Here is a 19,984-nt window from a genome sequence, read left to right as displayed (position 1 = left end):
TCTGAATGAAGCTTGATGATACTCAGCTGACCGATTCTTCTTATTCAGGTTGTTTGGGCTTTCTTCGAAATTGGCTGATCCAATCTCACAATTGCTTAACCGGTCATTTACAAAATCCTGCATGATTCATTCATACACCAGCAGGCTCAAGATGTCCATTGCCCACTCACTTCAAACCCATCTAAAAAAAAATTGTGATAAATTTATCATAAATACGTACATATAATCATTATATATTTTTGAATAATTCGGATCTTTTCAACTTATATAGTTATTCAAATAATTTTATTAAACGGCTAACTAAATGAAAGAATTTGAAAAATTAATTCTTTATGTTTTTATTTATTATAAATTATAAAATATCATTATGACATCATGCACGGTGCCCATCAAAATTGTCACATAATTTAATATATCGTATAAAATAAAAAAAATGTCATTCAGATATCATGAAAAATATCAAATGACATTATTAGTTCAGATTCAGATTTTTGATTGATTCATATAATTCGGATATATTAATAATTCAGATTAAAATTATTCAGATTTGCCAAATGACCCCTAACAGATCATGAGTATAATAATTAACTAACTTATAAGCAGTGTTCCAGAAATTGCTAGGCGTCCCAGGATGGTCGGGGTACCTTCTAGCGATTAATCGGGAAATCGGAGATTAATCGAAAAGATTAATCGGAGCATTAATCGGACATATATTATTTTTAAATTATTATAATTAGATGTAATATAATAATTTTATATAATTTTCACTACTAGTAGAGTCAAACTAGTAAATAATATAATATCATATATAAAATAAATACTTGACACATGTAATACAAAATCGTGGATTAAATAAATATATACCAATCAGTCTCTTATAAATAATGTAAGAAATATTAAATAAAAATATTAGTCATTTTACTTTTTTTACAAGATATTAAATTAAATACAAGTGAATACTTAATTTCTTATAATATAATCATAATTTTAGATTTTATTTATTAAAAATATTAATTTTTTTGTTATTGGCCGCCTAGGACCGATTTTTGTAAAAAAACGCCTAATCCACCGCCTAGGACCGAATCGGGGCGTTTCGGGGCCGCCTAGCGCCTAGGCACCGTCTAGACCGATTTTTAGAACACTGCTTATAAGCATTATGTTTAAAACTTTAATAAAATATACATATCCACTCACCCGAAATTGGATATGCAATTGATTCGAAATATTATTGTTTGTATATTTACTTGCTAACAAATGATGAGACCACATGCTTGATGCCCTTTTATGTAGAATAAAAGGCAGGAACATGAGAGTAACTTAATTAACTTGTGGTGTTTCGAAACTTACCAGAGCTTGCTCGGGCATAACTCAACACAGTTTGTACAGTCGACACCAATAGTCCATCGATCTTATCCAGCTTTTCCAAAAGGTTAAACGCTCTAATAGTTATTTGAGCTAATATGTAAGACATTGGTAACATGCATGCAGGAATTAGGATGCGACAATGATCGCACAAGATGAAGACAGGCCTACATTAATTCCGAACTGAATGTTTTGCCTTGTTGATCAACTCATGTATGTACCTTCGGTCCCCAACTTGGTGACGATGTTGCAGGGAAGGTAGCTCCACCAATAATGATCAAGGGCTTTAGACCATCCACAACGGATGGCCAGTTTGTGCATCGACGCACGCAAAGTGAAAAATGAGCATACAGATGACTTTATACTGGAGTGGCAAAGATCAATCTATATTACTAAAATCATGTATATTGGAGTGGCAAAGTGTACATCAATCTTTCTTCTTCTTCTTTTTCTTTTTCTTTTTTCTGAATAAAATTCACTTTCAATCTATAACATATCCTTAAAATTGTACATCATGTTTGTGTGGTGTTTTGACGAATGAGATGAAATGAGTGAAAATAATACACAATTAGAAGGAAAAATTTGATAAATTTTGAGTGAAAAATATTTTGTATAATGAGATTTAGACCGGAAGTAGGTATGAAAGAATTATATTCTTCACAGAATGAAAGATTTAAACTCTAGTTAAAAATGATATAAATGGAATGATAGAAAAGAATAAAATTATTAAACTTTCAACTAAATTACACTTCGAATTTAATTCCATTCTATTTTCACTTGCCTCGCCGATTTTAATCATTCATTTTTTATTTTCAATGATTAAACGGCTAATTTTTTTATCATAGATTAAGAACTTTTTATTATATTTTTAAAATAGATTGTTCGTATTCTATAATGATATGATTTTTTAATATTTTTCAGTTATATAATATATATAAATTCCAGTTGAACATTGGTTAATTTGTGCAAAGAAAATCAAAACTGGACAACTAAAAAAGAACAGACGAAGTAATAATAAATTTTAAAGAGAAACAAAATCACGCGATTAATAGGAAACTTTTAAACTCATAAGTAGAATTTGTAATTCACATGGCTTATTGACTTCATAACCGCGAAACGACTTTCAAGCACAGCAAATTATCCTTGCCTTTTTTTTATACTCTTAATTCGCTTTATCTACCGAAGTATAATTAGAGCACAACGTTATGTATAAGTGCAACTGTAATTGAGTAGAACTGTTAGCTTATAAATGCAACTGTAATTGAGTAGAACTATTAGCTTTTATCAAAAGCGGGAAGGAGGTTAGGCTTCAAATATACTCTATTTGGTAAAGGGAATTCTTATGTAGAGCACGCCTCGCAACTCTTCCTACAAAATCCAAGCTCATCGTTAGTGCCAATCATGTATGTTGGATTCTTTAGACATTCACCAGCAGCAGCCCATTGGGCGCAGTTCTCATTGTCATCGGTGCAGTCTCCACTTGGTGCGTGCCTCGTTGATTTCTCAAAAGACCTCACATGAATCCATTTCGTTGCAGACCACTTTTCACCCTCAATAACAGGACAGCTCCCATGTAAGCTCAGTGGATCAGTAGTTGCATCAGGATGCAGACTGTAGAAGAGCAAAGCATCTCCCTTCATAGGTTTCACTGAGATGCATATTATATATATGAGATCAGAACATGCAAATTCAATGTAGTACCACTTCAAACAATGAAAATACTTGCACAAATAATATATGAGAATCACATTATACATGTTGGCGTAGCAAGCCACAAGACATTAATGTATCGACTACTTTTAGAATAAAAGATTGTCAAGTCAATACAGAAAACCTAACGAAAAAGATATCTTGAATACACCATCTTAAATGGATACTAGATATACAGATAGCAGAAGCATATCACAGAGGGTGAGAGAGCCAGAGAGCTTTCAACCACAATTTTTTTAAGCACAGATCAAATGACTTCATTAGAAATTAAGCCTACACAAAGACATTGATATTACTACTGGACTAGCACATATCAAGAAATTTTAAAATCAGAGACTAGACCATGGGACTTCTTATGGCCCTTTCATCAGTCTCCATCAAACTCACATTATCAATCCTGTAAGCATTACAGTTTCAAATTCCACAGTCTAAGAGAGATTCAGTCATTTGGTTAGTCTATTAAATTCCACTCAGTTAGGTCACATGAATATTCTAAACAAAAAAGGTTGGTTTTCTACCTGAGTAACCTTTTTTTGCGCAATCAGACATATCATCTGTCTTTGGTTGGAAGTCTTTTTCCTGCAGGAATTTAAATGTTGAATTGACCTCATGGTCTAATGTAGAGATAAAATACTAAGTAGGAAAAGAATAATATAAAGATCCAAGTCAGCAGTTCTAACACTAGAGAATACCTCCGAATTCGGAAAAACTGTTTCTCCCCCTTTCTCAACATTGGATAGATACATAAGCACTGTTGCAATCCTGTGGCCACCCAACTCTTGATTGGACTTGTCATGAAAAAAATCAAAATGTGGTTCATACTTTTGGCCATTCTCATAATGCAGTATTTGCATAGACTCCCCATTTTCTAATCAACAACATCAGGATAAGATATTGCATTAGTTTCATTTCGCATCCATTAACTATGAGACCATAAATAGACATGCCAAAGAGATCGGTTTACCTGGAGGAAGGAATGTCCAAGCTGCAATTCTTGCCTCAATGGCTGCAACGACTTCATCCTACGAAAATAAAGCAAAAGTAATTAATAGTACAATATGCTATCTAAAAATCAATATAGTTGTTTATTTGTTAGAGCATCTCCAAAGGTGCTCTTAAATCCTTCTTTAAAAAATAATATAATATGTGACTCCTATTAAGTTAATACATTGAATATTGTGACAACTCCAACCCTACTCCTTAAACTTGCTCTTAATTCATATTTTATTATTATTTGAGAGAAAAGTTGGAGAGAGAAGCGAATAGAAATAGAAGGAAGTGATTATTTTATTCAATGAAAATAAGTTAAAGAGCACCTAGATGCTCTTTATAAGAGAGGAGAGGGAGGAAGCTCTTAAATTTTTAAAGAGCTACTAGGAGCCCACTGGAGTTCTAATTTTTCATATCTTCTTTAAATTTAGAGCTAAGAGCTTGTTTGAGGAGCCCATTGGAGATACTCTTAATCTCTTGAGTCTTGAGTACTATATATATGCTATCTTAAGAACAAGTTTTATGTGAACACTATAGAAAAATGGCTGCCACCGGCTCAACACTCCAAATTCTAAACAACAAAGAAATTTCCATGTAACCATGAACGAGATCTTTTACAAAAGGCTAAGCACTTCAACGAAATTTCAAATTTAAAGACACTCTATACCACTAGCCAAAATCTGTCTGATACTCCAAATGTCCATGTAACTATGACCCAACTATATAATGCTTCTGTATTAAGAAAGAAGAAATGCTACGGGTCCCATGACAATTACCAAGTGATGCACTGAATATGATATAACAGCTGACCATGTAAATTCTTAGTTTCTAACCAATATATTAATTAGTCAAGAATGTTTAAAACTCTAAATAGTTTCTCTTATATTACTATAGGCCTTAAGTTTCTCCCATCCAAGGGAAACAACATGGCTCTTGTTCAAATACTGTAGTTGTCTAATAGCACAGCTGTCTACATTATTTAAGTCCAAAACACTACAAAAAGAAAGTCTATCCACCATTTGGATTTATGCAGCATTGCATGTTAAACATTAAGCAGAAACCATAGAGTACCGTAACAATCTGAATAATGATCTTAAATCTGCAGGCATAATTCTAAATAGACTATATTCAATCAACACTTTATTACTTCATTAAAAGCAGCTACCCACATGGAGAGCTATGACCCTCAAAACAACATCAAAGTCAACAAACTGTCCCGATTTAGCTACTTCATACAGTGATATTCACCAGAACTATGTTTGCCGCAATGAAAGCAGAACAGATATATGCAAACAAAAAGTTGTGCATAAAAGTAGAGAAGGCTACTGACCTGTGCTTTGGCCAGAAACATGCCAGAACTAGTCCGGACCTCACTCTCTACACTCTTACCCGAATCATTGTCAGCAACCATGGACTTTTCAAGCTTATCCTTTGCCTAAAGTATTTTAAAAAGATTAAGGAAAGCAAAAAAAAAAGGAAAAAGAAGCCACGTCAAAAGAAATATAAAAGGTTTATATAAGCAAATGTATTATATTTCTGTCACATCCTCCAGGCAATTTCTCATTATACATATTGAGGCTTAGCATATGATATCTACAAAATAACTCTTCCTTCATATCGGTATCACTACTCAGCATACCATCATTGTTATAAAATCGAAATAAGCAATGGGGTACACAGAACTAACCAGAACAATTAGATGATCACACTCCTCGTCTGTTAAAAAGTTTCTGTATATAAAAGCCCTGTACACATAGAAATTCAGAGTAAGGCACCAAAAAATCAATAAAAGAAAAGCCATAATTTTTAGTTTTTTTAGTGCAACTCCATCTACTCTACAAACAAAATTCCCCCCATGCGACTTTATTTCTTCTACCCAATTCCTACCAACAACACAAATTAAAAAACCAAAATCTTATCTTTTCGGGATGGTAAAGACGTAGAGTGTACCCAAATCCCACAAGCCAAATGTATACCATTTCAAAAAAACAAACCAACCAATGTAGCAACTTTAGTACAAATTGATCGCAGCCTAGTGCTTATAAAGGATTCCGAAATCAATCAATGTGGGATATTACATAAGGTAGGATAACTCTAAAATTTATTAGCAACAAAATTTCAAAAAATTAAAAAATAATAATAATTTGAATATTAGTACATAAACATAATGGACATTTTGCAAAAAAAATGAAATAATGATTGGGGGTTGACCTGGGTCGCCAAGAAAGTTGGGTAACCCTAGTAGGATCAAAAGTAACAGACAGAGAAGATGCAGCTGAATCAGTTGTCAATCTAAGCACCGACCCTCTTTTCCTGAAACAACAAACAACACAAATATACATACAATCAGACAATATAGATACATTCACACAACAGAAATTAAGGAACAAATATTATAGAGGTGTGTGTTACTACGTTGTTCTTTGTCCGCCTGATCCAAGAGCTGAATGGGGAAATATTGTGAGAGAAATTAGAGCCAATGCAACAAGAAATTGGTGAAAATCCATGGGGCGCAATGGTGGGTGCAGTGGAATATAGATCAATTGATCAGAGAGATTCAGTGGGAGAGAGAGATGAGGAGAGAGTCCTTGAACTGTTTTTCTTCTTTAAATGACATATTAGACTTATTTATCTCGTTTATTAATTATATTCAGTTTTAAAATTTTCCATTTTTTGAAAACTTCTGATTAATCCATATAAATATTTTTTATCAATTTATTAGTATACTCTCATTTAATTAGAAATCTTTAATTTGTCAACATATTTCGATTAATTTTTTAATACATCCTAAATAATTCTGATTCTTGATGATTAAATAATAACAAATTATATTTAAAAAATTAATATACCCAAAATCGATCAAATTATATAAAAATTTAATATATCCTAAATCGGTATATCAATTAATTCTGATCATCATGATTATACAACAACAAATTATATGAAAATTCTATATATTTATTTTATATTTTTGATTTGTACTTTTATTTTAGAAAATAATATTCTTGTCGCTTTGTCGAATTTATTTTTCTTAACTCCAGGTATTGTTATATTGAACTTTAAAAAAAAAATTGGGAGTCGTACTGGTTTGTATAGGTATGAGATAAAGTAAATGGTTGGTGAGGTATGAATCGAATATAGAAAATACGTTGACATCGAAACAATTTGCTCCTTCTCGCATTTTCTCTCTTTCCAATTTTGCAAAATTAGAAGTTTAGTGCCAACTCTAAATTTATCCTTTTTCTGCTCACTTATTTGTCTTTGGTACACCCCCAATCAAATCACATTTTTTCAGATCATCTTCTCTTTCATAACTAACTGTTTTTATCCCAACAAAAAAGGAAAAAAAGCTTACTCTTTTTATCGATTAAATATCAAAAACCGGATATATTATTCGATAAAAAAATGCTAATTATTTTAAATAATATTCTAATTTTTTTCTCAAATCCAATTTAAATTATGATCAGTTTCACTCGGTAATAATGTGACTTTGATATGAACATAATTCATCTATTTCTGGATAGTATTCTGAAACATATCTTAAGATTGTGTTCACTTAAATGAAATGAAAAGAGAATTAAATGAATTTTATATCTTTTTTTTGTCAGGATGAAATTTGTACCTTTAAATTGAAATAATTGGAGAATTTGTCTATAATTTTCAATTTTTAATAATTATTTAAAATAAAAATAGGAAAATCAGATTATAAGTTCCTATTCGGTTGGTGTTTCAATTTGACTATTTAAATTTTAGGTTTGGATACACTCACACGTTCAAAATCCTTTCGATCCGTATAAATATTATTGACCTTAGTTTTCTAATTATACCATTACCAGAATTTTTTTGAAAGAGAGTTTTAGAAAAGTTAAATGGTCCAAAAAAAACAGAATTTTTAATTTATTGAACTTGGTGATCTATATAATTTAACTTTTTCAATAAAAAATTAACAAACACTTTTTAGAAACCTATTCAACAAAAATTAGACTCCCTCATATTTAATAGTTATTCTTTCTTACCTTCTTTTTTATTAATAAATTCTTTTTTTTATAAATTTTCATTCAAATTATGCCATAATTTCATTTCATGTCAACCGACCTCAAATAATAACTTTGGCAATCGGCCACTTGGTGTTGCCGTGGTCCCTTCGCGTTCTTTCCTTTTCAGTGTTCATCAAAAGTCTCCTTGTTTATATTCTTTACCTGGGTATCCAAAATGGGCTGTCACGGTTAAACTTTAAAGCTATGAATTTCAATACCCCATTCCAGCGACAAAATAGTATCATAGATTTTGAGTTTTGTGTTGTAGACTTGGTAGGGGATCACCTAAATTATGGGCTTATTTGTCCAACTCGATGCTTTTATATGGTCCAGGCTCAGGGCCTAGTATATAATTTTTATACTCCTCTGCTTTTTTAGAGTATAGCCCTTTACGAGTGGGAGCGAACAGCTCACCGGAAGTCCGGAATACCGGATACAAGCAAGCATGAGCCAATGAGCTAATGATACTTCTGTTAAAGTGAACGGAACGAAATCAATGATTTTTTGAATGGCAAAATAACTATCAAAGTTCAAAGATTTCTTGGTTCTATAATAGTATCTCTAATTCATCTCTTCTACGGGATGTCAAGAGTTTAAACCTTGGGAAAGAATATAATAGCGTGTTTAATTATATAAAAAACATAAACATAGTGGATCATTCAACATTATCTTTTGACTTGAGATAAGGATTTTACAAGGGGTGGGAGATAATCTTGTGGCACGACAACTCCTATCCAATGATGCTCGGATTTGTCATCATTGCACAACAAGAGAACACACGCCTCAATTTTGGCTGCAAGTCGCGTAACTAAATTAGCCTGAAAATTCCTGCCAGACTCAACATCAGACACTTTTGTACCTAAAAACATTGGGAATATTGATCACCAGCCCCAGCCAATTCAGAAACAATACTTCGGCATGGAGAAGACAGTTATTGCTTGCTCCTGAAGAAGTCCATTTCTGCCACCACCTAGCAACGAAGCACCGACCATAGTATGGGTCACATTCTATTCTAGAACTTGAACTCGGTTTTGTTTCAATTACATAATCTGGTCATCCCCTTAAATGCTAAAATATCAGCAGAAGGAACCAGAAAAACACCAATGATATTAGGTGAGGAACAAGGGAAACAAAAGAATGCATGCAGTGAACCATAGCCTGGAAGAAAGCATAGAATCAAGTGCACAAATAAAGCAAATTTGATTCAACTGACTTGAACAGTTACTGCCAAGGCAAAATTAAAGACATATGAGATGAAGCTCCTTTTTGACCTTGACCTGCATGCTTCAAATTTCAATCAGTGTAAAAGCATATTTAACAATACACACTCACCAGCATAGAACTTTTCTTGATCTGTCTGTCTCCAATTTTCTTTTTGCTCATTCTCTAATATAACATCAGAGGAGTGCAGGGTCCATCTAGAATCTCATGCTCAAGAGACCACAATTTAAAAAAATTGTGAAAAGAAATGAGAAACAGCAAACAGACCCTGATAAAGAATCTTAAAACAGTGACATGAAAAAGAAGAATAAAATCACAGCCAAGCAACAAAGTTCAGCTACTTTTATTCTTTTCACTATTTGATGTGTCTGATAAAGAAAAGAATATTCATGCACTAATCTAAGCTGTCAATTCAGCTTATTAAAAGAGAGGACCCTTGTGCAAATTTGATGGGGGAAAGAAGAATTTTATTATTCATAATCGGATACAAATATTCTGAAATGGGAATTCACTAGGCAGGTGAACAACACCTCTAATTCTCCTGCTAAACTTTCTCTAGAAAAATTCAAAATCTAGGTAGGGACCTGAAGACCTTTCAGAGTCTTGAGCTCCTTTGTTATTAGAATACAAGGATGACTTTAATGTTTGATTATAGCATGACAGATCAACTGGTCTAGGAATCTCGGGAGGTGTAGTGCCGCGAATGAGAGCCCAATTAACACTTTCGAAGAAAGGATGTTGCTTTATCTCTGTAGCACCTCTTTTGAACCCCAATCTTTTATGAGGGTCCTTCACAAGCAGACCCCGGATTAGATCTTTTGCAGCAAAACTTACTGCGCCATCAGGAAATTTTAAAGACTGGCCAACCACATTTAACAATGTCTCACGGTTTCCATTGCCTTTGAATGGTGTTTTTCCATACAGCAATTCATAAAGGAAAATCCCAAATGTCCACCAATCAACAGCACTTCCATGACCGTCACCTCTGATAATTTCAGGGGATAAATACTCATGCGTACCAACAAAAGACATGGATCGGGCAGCAGTTGGTTCAGCAACAAGTTCTGGAAATGAATCTGAAGTTACCAATCTTGGTTTTTCACTCTTAGCCTTCGTTGCTTTAGACTTGAACATACGAGGCCTAAAGCAAGTAGGTTGGAAGCATGAATGGCCCACACAAACAGGTAATTTGCATGCAGGATCAATGCATGAGGGTTCAATACAATAGGAAGCCATTGCACAGGATGGCTGACTACTGGACTGGACAAGGGTGGGATTAACAAAACAACGTAAAGATAAATCAAAATCCGATAACATAATATGGCCATCTTCTCTCACCAATACATTTTCTGGCTTCAAATCCCTGTACACCACACCCATCATATGCAAATACTCAAGGGCAAGCAGAACTTCTGAAGCATAAAACCTACAAGCCACGATAATGAAGATCTATTGGAAAACAGTGTAATTACATAAATTCAGCCTGAACCAAGTAAATAGATCTATCACTTTACTAGTAACATCTTGCTACAACTAACTGGCCCCAGTTTCGATTAAGCTGACATAAGTGATCTGATAAAATGCTTTCAAAAAAAAAAGTGATCTGATAAAATAATTTTAATCGGACTTGAAATAAAAATGACAAATGTAGCAAAATAAATATCAAATCAGCTGAAAAGAAAATATATATATATAAACTTGTATTTTCTGAAAGAACAAACCTTGCCGCTAATTCAGAGAAATGTTTGCCAAGCTGACGTTGGCGAAGCAAATGTAGATCTCCGCCGCTACAGAACTCAATAAGCAAACACGAAAACTTGTCCGTTTCAAAATGTGAATAAAGTGATGGAAGAAATGGATGATCTAACAAACCCAAAATTTCTCTCTCAGTTTGAGCTCTCATCAACTTCTTCCTCTCAGCCAACATCGCCTTATCCATCACTTTCATCGCAAACAAACACCCCACTCCCCTTAACTCCGCTAGATACACACTCCCTATATCCCCAAACCCCAACTTCTTCAAAAGCCTAAAATGCCCCAACCCCAACTCACCATCTTTCGCCTTCACACATTGTATCACATCCCACCTCAAATCATTCCCTTTATGAGGCTTCGAAGGACAAGCACTCCTAAAGCTCACCTCATTCACATCAACATTCTTCGAACAGCTAGAACTACTCAAACTGAAACTCAAACTAGTCTTCTCACTCTCGACACAATCGACACCTTCCAAATCCAACTTAACCACTTTCCCCCCAAAATTCCCATCACTAGATTTACTACTATTACTTATACTACTATCAAGAACACTACTAAAATACTCAGTACTAGTACTACTATTAATACTAAGATCTTGAAAGCTAAGCCTAAGCGACTCAGCATCGCCACTGGGGGTTCCAGCCTGGCTCATTGCAACAATGCAGACAAGGTGTTTGATGAAATGCTTAAATGAAGATTTAATGAGAGAGTAAACTAAAAGAAATGGGTCAAATGAATTGTCGCCGACGCCGAGGTGGTCAAAGGGGGGCGCCAAGAAGAGAACATGGGGAATCAAAAAGAGTAGTGAGCGAGAGTTTAAATTTGAAATGGGGGTGGGTTTTGGGGGGAGGCCCAATGGGAGAGAGTTGGGGTTCGGGTCAGGTCTTACACTCTCCAGAATGCAACAGCTTGCAGACAAGTAAGAGGCAATAGTATAATGTAGATGGTCAAGAGGGGGAGTGATGGTTGAGGAAAACGAGGTGAGTGAAGAGTGAGAAATGTCAAGGTGATTTGGAGTTAAAAAATTGAAGTGATACCGTTACTCTGGGATGTTGCAGGAACGAAGGGGGGGTTTTGAACAAGGGGGCAGTTATTCAAACTTAACTCCTCATATACGACAATGCCGATCTAACCAGGGCTATGGACTACACTACCCGTTTAGGCGTTTATATTTCTTTCTTTTGGACTGTCATCGAAAAAAAAAGTGCACGTTGCTTTCTAACTTTTTTAAGTTATTTAAAACATTTTTAATGAAACTCTGGAATCATTTTTCTAAAAAAGAGTATCTCATCGTCTCACTCATTTGTATACAGTTTTTTTTTGACATCCCATCAATGTATACATTCTAAAATTAGTAAAATTTTATAATATAAAATATCATTACACCAACTACTTTCTTCCACTATCTCCATTCTATAACAATATAAATACTATTACACCCACTACTTTCTCATACTATCAATGTTTCAAATTACATGTCCACTTTCAAAAAAATTATTTTGTTTCAAATTAGTTGTCCACTTCAACTTTCAATGCAAAATCATTTTTCCAAAATCAATTCTACTCCACACATCTCTTATTTATATTTCCTAGATCAATCTCATTCCACATATTATGCTCATTTATTGCAATTAATTTGTGACTATCCACTTTTCTTAAACTGTGTGATTTTTTAAAAGTGGACATGTATTTTGAAACGGAGGGAGTATTATATAAATAGGTCCCACCATTATACCTACTTTTCATCTAACTTTACTCATTTTTTTACACTTTTTCTTGGTTTTCGTGTCCCAACCAAATGTATACAAATGATTGGGACGGAGGGAGTATATTTTATGATTTTAATACTGCTCTTTATACCTGTTTTTTCTCTATATTCTAATATTATTTGAGGATAAAGTTGGAGAGGAGTGAACAGAATCACAGGGAAGTGAATATTAAATTCAATGATAATAAATTAAGAGCACCTAGATACTCTTCAAAAGAGAGGAGATAGAGTGTGCTCTTCAATTTTTAAAGAGTCATTAGCAACTTATTGGAACACTAATTTTTCACATGTTTTTTAAATTTTAAGTTAGGAGCTTGTTTGAAGAAAAGATGCTCTTATTTCTTAAAGTAAACAGTGTCTTTTATCACAATTTTAGGTAATAATATCTTAAATATCACGTATGGAAAACATGACCGTAAATATCACTTTATAACAGTTACATCATTAAACGTTTACAATTTATTTTCTTAAAAGACATGAGCATTATATCGTGTAGCGTTTACCATTTTTTCAAGCCCAAACTCATAAGAAAACAAATTCTGGAAATTGTGATGTTATCAATGGAGTATAGTTATTTTATCTGATGTTGGAAGTCCAAACAAAACAAAACCCATACAAATACCCATAAATGCTACATTTTGTGTAGCATTTAGCATTTTTTTAAGCCCAGGCTCTTAAGAAAACACCTCCAAATCCTAAAAATCTGACGTTAAACAATGCGAAGTTATGAATGAAGTAATATTACTTTATTTGACGTTTGAAGTGCAAACAAAACAAAACTCTAAGGCCGCATGATGTAGTGTTTTAGTTTGATATCCATTGCTATATATTCAAGATGTGAAATTCAGAATATTTTAACTCAAAATTATGATATTTAGACCTTTTTTCTAAAGTAAAGAAATGGATCATAATTAAGTGATAAATAAATTTGACTAATAAGTTATTTCATGTATTCAAATAATTTACTTACAAGTCAAATGATAGTTTGTTAATTTTATAAATTAAAAAAATTAAATTATTGTAATTCAAGAAGCTTTATTAATAAATAAAAGTTTTTACACATTAAAAATTTAAAAAGTCCAAAATAAAATACAAATCACTAAATAAAACCCAAAAGAAACTAGTATTCTGAATTCTAGTTCCAGGCTTCAAAAATAGGGATGACAAAATAGTTCGATCCGACGAATAAACGATCTGAAACACGAAATTTTGGATATACCGAACCCGTTTGTGGATTTAAATTTGGATATTAGGTATACCGATTTGAAATCCAGAATATTATCAATATTACAATTTATACATTATTCAATATTCACTAAATATTTTTTGGTTAATGATTAAATACAAGATATGTCCAATGGAATATATAATATTATATATTATAATAAATTACAAGTTTATTAATTAAGGAAAAATAAGTGAGATAATGATAACACATGGCTATGGGATGTGTATAATTTTTCTTTAAAATAATTATTAGTTGATGTATTTTAAGTGTTAATAATGTATTATAATCATACATATCTGCATATCATGAAGTGTTAGTGTATTTAAATATTACTAGTCAAGTACTTATATATTCAAATTTTCAAATTTTGATTTCGGGTTTAAGATTGTATATTCCGAGTTAAAAACTTCGGATATATCCATATCCAATCTATAAAAAATTATGGGTTTCGGGTGTATCCGAATTTGATCCGAAATCATCAACTACAGTACAAATAACGACTCGATTGGCAAACTACTTCTTATTATCTGCAATTCCCAATAACCATTTGTTTTTATATACTACACTCCAACTTGTCCTTTTAATTTCGATGAAACATCTCACACTGTGATAGTTTTCATGAACTCAATATTTAATCATTAAAACCAGATGAGAAATGTGTTAGCTATTATCCATTTAGAGTTATAAATAATGGATCTATAGTTTTAGGATTGACTAGGACTCTGCTTGATTAGATTTTTATAGCATATTTCTTGAAATTATAGTTTGGAGGAGTAAATTACAAGAACATGACTATAGTTTAGCCCGGTTTACAAAATTGTGGCTGAATTTTTAAAATAGCGAGAGATGGTTGACAGTCGACTCCGTCTTTCAAAATGTTGGCGGTCGTTAAATCTTGCTTAATGAATATAATGGAGCAAAAGATATATGTTGATTTTAGAAAAAAAAAATCTCCTCCTATAAAAAAACTTAAACTTTCACACCATTCCTTTTTAGTAGCTCCAAAAGAGCGCACACATCATAAGCTTTAGCTCATGGTCATCGTGAATTTCAACTATTATAACTGAGAGAGAAACTCAACTCTACGAGAGATATTCAAGTGACTTAAATCAAATCACATACATAAATCTCATCCTATACATGATACATCATCACAAAATGGCGAGTATCTTACTCGAATTCATCATAATGTTCTGGCCTTGGGCTTCTTTATAAAGCTGTTACATCATTAGTGTTTTTTCCACCTCCTAGCATTCCATAAAGGCATAAATGTCAGCTCCTGTGTGTCTTTAGAACGTTGTAGAAGATATGCAATTTCTTTTTAGGTAATTGCATATCGCACCCCCTAACTATCATTCAAAAATGATATTGTACCTATATTTTGAGAAACTCAACTCGCACCCCCTATCCTTACATTTCAAGAACGATATTCACCCCCTCCGTTAAATTCTGTTAACTTCCGTTAAAATACTTCATCTGTCTCAATTTACATGTTTTTTTTGCTTTTCGAGGAGTCAAATTGACTAATTTTTGACCAACTATTAGAAAATATATATTTATTATTTTAGAAAATAGAAAATTACATATTAAAATAGACTAGATTTACTTTTTGATGATATTTTTTTAAAATTTTTGTTTAATTAAGGAATCCCCAAGTCAAAATGATTTTATAATATTATTTTAATATGAATGTACGTGCCCCTGAGTGGTGAATGTACGTGCCCCTGAGTGGTGAATGTACTGATATATATTCAATTAAAATAAAACGATTTAAGTCAAAATATTTATTGTAATTAATGTCATATCTTCAGTTACGTGCCCCTGAGTGGTGAATGTATTGATATATATTCAATTAAAATAAAACGATTTAAGTCAGAATATTTATTGTAATTAATGTCATATCTTCAGTTACGTTTTATTTTGTATTATATACAGAATCAAAACGTTTTGTGAGATATACTGATAACAAAAAGATAAAAACCCTAGCTGCTACTCTTCTCTATTTTCTCTCTGAAAAAATACATACAGAACATATTGCATAGGTTTTCTGGGCGAACTGAGGTCAGGTCGCTGTTGATCAATTGCGTGTCTGTGAACGAGTTGATCTGAGCTGTTTTATCCTGGAGGCGATATTGCTGCAACCCAACACAGCGTAAGTGGGGCAATTATCGTTTCAAGAACAGTCTAGGCTTTTCAAGAGCTAGGCGACTCAGCTATTATTCTGATTTTGATCAGTATTTGATAAAGCTTTGCAAGCTAAGTGATTTCTGTCTTTTCTTGTCGATTTAAGGTACTGATTATATTTCTGTTTTGCCTTCGTGTATTGTTTCGTTATTTGGTGCCTTGCCTGTTCTTGTTAATTCCTGATATATAACTGCCTCATTGTTGCGCTAATAGTTTAATATTTCCAACAGAATCGGCAAACACTCGATGCACTCGGAGTTGATAGGAGACTTGACTTTCCCGCAATGGAGGCGACGGCGGAACTTCTGACCACTAGAGATCCCAGTCATCATCCATATCTTGGACATAAGAGAGGAGAGAGATTGAGAGAGAGGGGAAGGAAACTGGCGGTTTAGTCGCGAGATTAAACAGACCAGAAAAAAAGAAAGAGGACAAGGAGGGTTGTGCAGAGGAATAGATGTAAAAACCCCTTCAATTTTTATTTTTTAATCAAGTTAACGGCTGAAAACTAACGTCCTTAAAGGTAGCAATATTGTGAAAGGCGTAGTTGAATGTCACCACATTTCTTCTATTTTTAAAATTTAACCATAATTTTGCAAATTAGTGTAAATTATAGCCACAACCATGTAATTTACTACATATACCTCATCTATTCATATACTTAATCTACAGGAGATGCTCTAATGTCTCTGTGTCCTTGGCTAGCCAGCGGGATCCCGTCTTAAACTTCAACTCAGTTTAGCGAAATTCACCACAATAGCACCTGTCCAACTAAAGCTCAACAGTTGCGCAAGTCATTACGTTACTCTTTTTCTCTTCTTAGAAATAAATCCAGAATGTAGGATCAAATCATTTGATAATATGATCATCATTGCCTATCCTCTTAAGCGAGTTACAATCCTGTTTTCGATAACCTCATCCAATTGCAGAACTGTTTGATTACTAGTATTTTCGTATTTGTTGGTGTTACCTAATGTAAAAGCAAAGAACTCTCAATACCACTACTGCAGCTTAGCTGAAGTTCCAGCTTCCACCTACAATGTTTTCTTTCAACTGAAGATAGTGAATCAGAGGAAGCCACATTATATTACAGTTGGCTCTTTCCTTTCCTCAGAAGACTGTCTGTTAGAAATCTTGAAGTACAATCGAAGACCATAATCTCAATTAATAAAAATTATTCACTTATATATAGTAACATCATGAACCTAATCTCCTTCTTCAGCTATAACAAAAGCTATGAAGTTTCCAAAATCATTCTGCATCCTCTCCCTTTTCCTAATATCTCACTTTTTCACTACCGGTACTAATATTTCACTAATTTATCTGTTTCGGTGTCTCAATTTACATAATAGTTTTATTAAATTATCTATGTGACTTGGCAGGAAATGAGGTAGCACAAGCATGCACATTTACTATAAGCAATCGATGTCCTTTTCCGATATGGCCTGCAACAGCTGCAAACCAAGGCCATCCGGTTATAGCCAAAGGCGGCTTCTGTCTTCCATCAGGCCAAATAAAAAAATTCCAAGTCCCCGGGGACTGGACAGGGCGCGTATGGGCAAGAACTGGCTGCAATTTTGCCAATAAAAACTGGAAAACAGGTTGCCAAACAGGCGACTGCGACGGGAAACTAGAGTGCATGGGAAGCACAGGCCTCCCCCCAGCCACGCTTGTTCAAATTGCACTCCAGGCAGACAAATCAAAACCAAGTTATTACGACGTTAGTGTAGTTGATGGATACAATCTCCCTGTTTCTGTCATGACAAAGCCTTATTCGTCGAAATGTAAAATTGGAGGGTGCGTTAAAAACATGAATAACATTTGTCCCGAGGAGCTTCAAGTGTTGAACGAAGAGAAGGAAGTTGTGGCGTGCAAAAGTGCTTGTTTGGCTTACAATGTGGACAAGTTTTGTTGTAGGAATGCGTATGGGAGTCCAGAGAAGTGCAGGCCAAGCGTGTACTCACGTATGTTTAAAGAGGCTTGCCCCTGGTATTACAGCTATGCGTATGATACACCAGCACCGCTTGATAACGCCAAACTCCGATCCCGGTCCTTCCTCCGCCAAACTCCGATCCCGGTCCTTCCTCCGCCGTGGCTGGTGGTTCCGTGGTGCAGCTGCTGGATGGGTGCCTACAAAACAACGCCGGCGGGGGGGTTTTGCCCCAAAGCGCCTCCGGCGTGAGAGTAAGCGTGGGTTTCGGAAGGATAAAGATTAGAGAAAGTGCTATCTATGTGTGGTGGGTGAAGGTGTATGGCTGGTGGTTGCTGGTGGCTGAGAGTGTTTGAGTATATGCTGAGTGTAAGTGTGTGTAGAATGAGTGTAAAGAGAGTGGAGTTAACCCTTAAACTCTTGATCCTTGGTCTATTTATAGGCCAAGGATTAGGGTTTAAGGGTGTGTACCTGGATCCTGGTCCTACACGTGTAGAGGTTTGATCCCCTACACGTGTCCAGGTGTCAGCGTGGAAGTAGTATTTTGGAATGTTCCCTGGCTTGTCCCTATCGCCAGTAGTTGACCGTTATGTTTGTCTTTATCGTGTCAGTCCGTGCTTTATGCAGCAGGTGTCGGCTGGTACATGTGGACCCGGGTAAATAGTAGGTTTTACTATACCCGGGTGAGGAATCCTGTCCGGGTTGCACTATTCTGTTCGGCCTTGGGGTTATCTGGCGGGGCCGGTGGCTATCCGGTGTAAAAGTCCTGTGGGAGGACCCGGGTTCCTCCTTATCCGGATCATATCCTATCATTTGCCCCCCACTCCCTTACATAGATTCTCTGTGTGAGGGAGTATAATGCTCTGGTTGACCCGGGTATTGGATGCGCGTTTTTGTTCTTGCCCCCCTGCCCGGGTAAGGGCGGGTGAGGGATGAGATTGTTTGCTTTTGCTTCCCTATCCGGGTAAGGTATGACAAGATTGTTTGCTTTTGCTTCCCTATCCGGGTAAGGTATGACAAGATTGTTTGCTTTTGTTTCATGGCGCTTTTCCCGAGTTGGTTGGTGCTTGTTCGGTTTTTAGTGTCCGGGTCAGTGGCATCTGAACCGTTTGGAGATTTTTGTGATTTGAAAAGGTTTCACAGCTGTCCGTTTTCGAAAATTGTGCCATCGCGCCTTTTGAGGGGTTTAATAATTACTGCTGTAATAACTGTTGATTGTCCAATAGGGGGGTGCCACGTGGATAGTGATGGGACTATAAGTACGGAGGCATCCCCCATTTTTTTTATTTTACTCTCCCCTTCTCTATTTTCTTTGCTTTTTCTTCCTGGTTCTTCTTTGCGTCTTTGCCGCCCTTCGTGTGTTTGATCTTCGAAAAGCTTCGCTGGAGCCTCAGAGGTCGTTGTCATCACAGTTTTTGCTCCGTCGCCGGTTAGCACGGTAAACCCCCTTTCCGCTTTCTTTGTTTGTCTCCTTTATTTCATATCCCATTGTTGTTGTTTTGCATGAGTTTTCTTTTCGAAATGCTTGTTTTTTGGTGCGTTGATCGTTGCGTAGATAGTTTCGTGTGTTGTGTACGAACTGCGTATGTATTTGTTTCGTTTATAGGTTTTGGGAGGTGGTTCGATTTTGGGTGGTTTTGAGTGTTTTGGGTGGGTCTGTGAACTTAGGCTTTGTTCTGTAGCTCTTAGTTTCTGGATTTTGATTTTGTGTTCTTGGCGGGATATATGTATGTATATGTGTATAGTGGTTAGGGTTTGAAGTTTGATCCATGATTTTGGTTTGAAATGATTTAGAA

General features: G+C 34.7%; 3 protein-coding genes across 3 annotated transcripts; 1 reads left to right on the top strand and 2 right to left on the bottom strand.

Moving 5' to 3' along the window:
- Positions 1-2,407: 2,407 nt before the first annotated feature.
- Positions 2,408-6,676, bottom strand: LOC108210911 (probable prolyl 4-hydroxylase 6). The gene is made up of 8 exons (XM_017382370.2): positions 6,478-6,676; positions 6,274-6,375; positions 5,750-5,807; positions 5,393-5,497; positions 4,037-4,094; positions 3,765-3,940; positions 3,591-3,651; positions 2,408-3,010 (listed from the first exon to the last, which is right to left on the bottom strand). The coding sequence occupies exons 1-8, from the start codon at positions 6,567-6,569 to the stop codon at positions 2,703-2,705; spliced, it is 960 nt and encodes a 319-aa protein (XP_017237859.1). The 5' UTR covers positions 6,570-6,676; the 3' UTR covers positions 2,408-2,702.
- Positions 6,677-9,765: 3,089 nt separating this feature from the next.
- On the bottom strand, positions 9,766-11,865 carry LOC108211187 (serine/threonine-protein kinase D6PKL2). The gene is made up of 2 exons (XM_017382714.2): positions 11,042-11,865; positions 9,766-10,746 (listed from the first exon to the last, which is right to left on the bottom strand). The coding sequence occupies exons 1-2, from the start codon at positions 11,728-11,730 to the stop codon at positions 9,876-9,878; spliced, it is 1,560 nt and encodes a 519-aa protein (XP_017238203.1). The 5' UTR covers positions 11,731-11,865; the 3' UTR covers positions 9,766-9,875.
- Positions 11,866-17,469: 5,604 nt separating this feature from the next.
- On the top strand, positions 17,470-18,772 carry LOC108211564 (thaumatin-like protein). Its single transcript, XM_017383197.2, has 2 exons — positions 17,470-17,558; positions 17,641-18,772. The coding sequence occupies exons 1-2, from the start codon at positions 17,495-17,497 to the stop codon at positions 18,438-18,440; spliced, it is 864 nt and encodes a 287-aa protein (XP_017238686.2). The 5' UTR covers positions 17,470-17,494; the 3' UTR covers positions 18,441-18,772.
- Positions 18,773-19,984: the final 1,212 nt, after the last annotated feature.

Source organism: Daucus carota, chromosome 3 (genome assembly GCF_001625215.2).
Source record: "Daucus carota subsp. sativus chromosome 3, DH1 v3.0, whole genome shotgun sequence".
NCBI classification, from domain to species: domain Eukaryota; kingdom Viridiplantae; phylum Streptophyta; class Magnoliopsida; order Apiales; family Apiaceae; genus Daucus; species Daucus carota.
Note: the sequence above shows the minus strand (reverse complement) of the source record. Positions and strands in the feature narration are given on the sequence as shown.

Bases quoted from the DNA above. Each gene is read 5' to 3' on its own strand.
- LOC108210911 (XM_017382370.2), bottom strand. From the start codon at position 6,569: ATGGATTTTCACCAATTTCTTGTTGCATTGGCTCTAATTTCTCTCACA. The intron at 4,095-5,392 runs GTCAGTAGCCTT...TTATTTTCGTAG, and splicing joins TGTTTCTGGCCAAAGCACAG to GATGAAGTCGTTGCAGCCAT. The intron at 3,941-4,036 runs GTAAACCGATCT...GTTGTTGATTAG, and splicing joins TTGGACATTCCTTCCTCCAG to AAAATGGGGAGTCTATGCAA.
- LOC108211187 (XM_017382714.2), bottom strand. From the start codon at position 11,730: ATGAGCCAGGCTGGAACCCCCAGTGGCGATGCTGAGTCGCTTAGGCTT. The intron at 10,747-11,041 runs GTTTGTTCTTTC...CGTGGCTTGTAG, and splicing joins TTCTCTGAATTAGCGGCAAG to GTTTTATGCTTCAGAAGTTC.
- LOC108211564 (XM_017383197.2), top strand. From the start codon at position 17,495: ATGAAGTTTCCAAAATCATTCTGCATCCTCTCCCTTTTCCTAATATCT. The intron at 17,559-17,640 runs GTACTAATATTT...GTGACTTGGCAG, and splicing joins ATCTCACTTTTTCACTACCG to GAAATGAGGTAGCACAAGCA.